We start from the raw sequence: 3,459 nt of genomic DNA, 5'->3' as shown, positions 1-3,459 counted from the left end.
GAAGAGATAGATGCTCACATTTAGATACTAAATCAGTGTGCTTTCCTGGCAATGCAAAAGGGAAAATTGTTTCATGAAAAGTCACATCTCTTGAAACATGTATTTTCCTTGTGGTTAAGCTGAGAACCTTGTATCCTTTTGATCCAAAAGTGTATCCTACAAATACATGGGGTGTTGACCTTGGTTCAAACTTATCTTTGTGAGGTTTCAGATTTGTTGGAAAGCATAAACATCCAAAACTCCTAAGATGTGAGTAATTTGGTTTCGTTTTATATAGAATCTCAAATGGGCATTTCCCTCTAAGGGATGAAGATGGCAATCTATTGATCATGTAGGTAGAAGTTAGAATGCACTCTCCCCAATACCTTATAGGCAGTTTGGATTGATATAATAGTGCTCTTGCAGTTTCAAGAAGGTACTTGTATTTTCTTTCGACTATACCATTCTGTTGTGGAGTGTATGGACAAGTTTTCTGGTATATGATCCCTTTGGTTTGGAAGAACATAGCTGTTTCAGTGTTCACAAACCCTAAACCATTATCAGTTCTGATGGTCTTTATTGAGGTATTAAAATGGTTTTGGACCATTGCAAAGAAAGCCTTTATAACATGGAGGGCATTTCTTTTGCTAGTTAGAAGATGTGTCCAAGTACATCTACTATAATCATCATCTAGGGTAATGGAGTATTTGTGATTGTCATGAGTTGGTACATGATAAAGACCCCACATATCCACATGTAAGAGTCCAAATATCTTGGTTGTGGAAGTAGTTCTTTCTCGGAAAGGAGAGCTATTTTGTCTGGCCATAGGGCAAATAGAACATAGAAAAGGTTATTTGTTTGCAAAGGTTATTGGTATAGGGTTGATACCCTTCATCTTGATAAAAGGTACATGACCCAGCCTGTTATGCCACAAGAGACCCACAAGACTTTCATTAGAGGTTCATACATTGCACATTGAGTCTATTTTGTTAGAAGAATTTTTATTGGCATTCAAAAGAACTTGTACACTTTTATTATCACAAACATGAGAAGAAATGGATGCACTAGGTGCAGAATCACAAGAGTGGTCTTGACAGTGTACATTATTGATATTGTGACTACCTTAGATGGATGCACTAGGTGCAGAACTATGCGTGAGTGATGTGGTGGAAACTTTAGTGACATCAGAAAAATTGTTCTTTCCTGAACTTGAATAGTGAAAATACAGACTGCCTTTGGCTTTACCAATCTCCAGAGACCTCCTCAGTGAAAGGTCCTGTAGAAGAAGACATAAAAATTTAGTGAATATGATGATGCAATCAAGTTGGACTGTCAATAAGTGTACAGAGATTAGATTGAATCTGAAACTGGGCACATATAGGACTCTTTTTAGAGTGAATTGAGGACTGAGAATGACATCTCCAATTATTGTCACCTTTACTTTATATCCATTTGGTAAAGAGACCAAAAAGGGATAAACTAGAGTTTTGATATTACTCAATGAGGCTTTGTTATAAGTCATATGGTTAGTGGCTCCTGAGTCAAGAATCCAGGAATCAACATTTTCTTTGAAACTTTCACGAGACTATTTACTGGGCCCAACAGAGGTGGTACAAGCAGTCATACCTGCAAAGTTAACAGCTCCACCAGTCATGTTGATGTTTTATGAGCTGTCTCTATTGTTTCCATTATTAAAACTCTCCAATATGCTCAGCAGTTGTCCATATTGTTCCTTACTCAATTGTTGCATGGTTCGACCTTGCTCCTGAAGGTTTCCTCCTTCATCTGTCATATTTGTCCCATTACCTGTTGTATCAAACACATTTGCTGCTAGTTTCTTTCCCCTGCTACCATTGTTGTACTTGAAGTTCTAAGGGTACCCGTGAAGTTTATAACATTTATCCTTAGTGTGTCCTGACCTCTTGCAGAAATTACAGAATGGCCTAGGTCTATTTCCCATATAGCCTCTTCCATAACTATTGTTCCCAGAAGGATTCATGTGTTGGTTGTAGTTTGTTCTAAAGTTGTTGTTTTCTGGACCATTAGCATTCAGTGATGTAGATTCAATCACCAGTTGTTGATTGTTTGGTTTAACTTCTCTTTGCTTCTCTTCTTGTATGAGAATAGAAAAGACTTGTGCAATGCTTGGAAGGGGGTTCATCATCAGTATGCTCCCTCTCACAACAGTATACACCTCATTTAAACCCATCAAAAACTGTATCAGTCTTCTATCTTTCTCAGCCTTGTGCATATTAGCTTTACCTCCGCAGGTGCATTGGCAGCTGCATTGTGCGTGTGCATTCAGTGTGTTTAGCTCTTCCCATAGCTTCTTCATTTTTGTATAATAGCCTGTTATGTCAAGAGTTCCTTGACTCAGATCATTAATTTCCTTTTGAAGTTGGTATAGTTTTGCACCGTTGGTTTGATCATACCTATCTTCTAACTCCTGCCATAACTCCTTTGCATCACTCACATATTGCAAACTATCCACTAGGTCCTTTGAAAGGGAATTTAGAATCCATGAAGTCACCATATCATCACATCGTTCCCACTGATCAAAAGTTGCATGTCCAATTACTGGTTTATGACACTTCCCTGTTATGAAACTAACCTTATTCTTCACTGAGAGGGCTCTAAGTACTCCTCCAAGATCTATATCCTGTGCCATCAAAAGCTACAGGTACCAACACTGAACCTGCACTCTCCGATGGATGCATGTACAGGGGACTCGAGGTATCTAAGGTGTCTTTGTCTGCAGCACTTTCCTTGTCTCCAGCCATTGTTCAAATCATAGATCACAATTGATTGAACCGTGAATTGAAGATAAAAATGGAAATTCAACAGAGGCAACACAAAAAACCACACTTCGAGAAAACCAGAGGTTAAAAATGCTATAAGTCGTCACTATCAGATGAGATCACAGTGAAATTACAGTTTCGAACGGGATTTCAAAAAAAAAAATTGATTAACAATTTCGAAGAAAACCTAGATCTTCAACTCGAAATTGGAGAGAAGACGAAGTAAGGGACCGTGAATTACCTCAATAGATGAAGCCTAGGCTCTGATACCATTTCAAAACTAAGGGCTATTGGAGAAATGTTTGAGCTGAAGCTCAACTGCCATGACTGAAAGCCATGGAGCTCAGAGAAGACGAGGAAGCTTCGAAGAATCTCAAACTGGAAAAATATTTCTTATTAGTTAAAAATCAGAACTAGTGCGCCTATATACAAGATACTATATTTGTACAGCTGTCATCTACCACTAGCTAACATCCTGACTAACTAATTGCAATAATAGCCATAGCCAATCCTAACAAATATGGCTACTAGTTAAATAATTACAATGCAACTCTAATCTTAAAAACAATCCCTTAACATTAAACACAACTCTTTCTTAAGATTATTAATTAAGGTCAACTCTCGTATCGATCATTGTGACGTTTAGAAGTTACCTTTGATTTCATCAACAACTAGTTTTTTT

At 37.7% G+C, this 3,459-nt stretch overlaps 1 protein-coding gene across 1 annotated transcript; it reads right to left on the bottom strand.

Annotated features, from left to right (window-relative positions):
• Positions 1–1,642: 1,642 nt before the first annotated feature.
• On the bottom strand, positions 1,643–2,647 carry LOC107827678 (uncharacterized). Its single transcript, XM_075221234.1, has 2 exons — positions 1,915–2,647; positions 1,643–1,785 (listed from the first exon to the last, which is right to left on the bottom strand). Exons 1-2 carry the CDS (start codon positions 2,645–2,647, stop codon positions 1,643–1,645), a joined length of 876 nt encoding a protein of 291 aa, XP_075077335.1.
• Between the last annotated feature and the right edge of the window lie 812 nt (positions 2,648–3,459).

This window comes from Nicotiana tabacum, chromosome 9 (genome assembly GCF_000715075.1).
Source record: "Nicotiana tabacum cultivar K326 chromosome 9, ASM71507v2, whole genome shotgun sequence".
Lineage (NCBI taxonomy): Eukaryota > Viridiplantae > Streptophyta > Magnoliopsida > Solanales > Solanaceae > Nicotiana > Nicotiana tabacum.
The sequence above is the reverse complement of the archived record's forward strand: the minus strand, read 5'-3'. Positions and strand labels throughout refer to the sequence as shown.

What these genes read in the sequence shown, in the direction of transcription:
- LOC107827678 (XM_075221234.1), bottom strand. Translation starts at nt 2,647, where the DNA reads ATGGCACAGGATATAGATCTTGGAGGAGTACTTAGAGCCCTCTCAGTG. An exon ending in AAATAGACCTAGGCCATTCT is followed by an intron (nt 1,786 to 1,914) that starts GTAATTTCTGCA and finishes TTGATACAACAG; the next exon opens with GTAATGGGACAAATATGACA.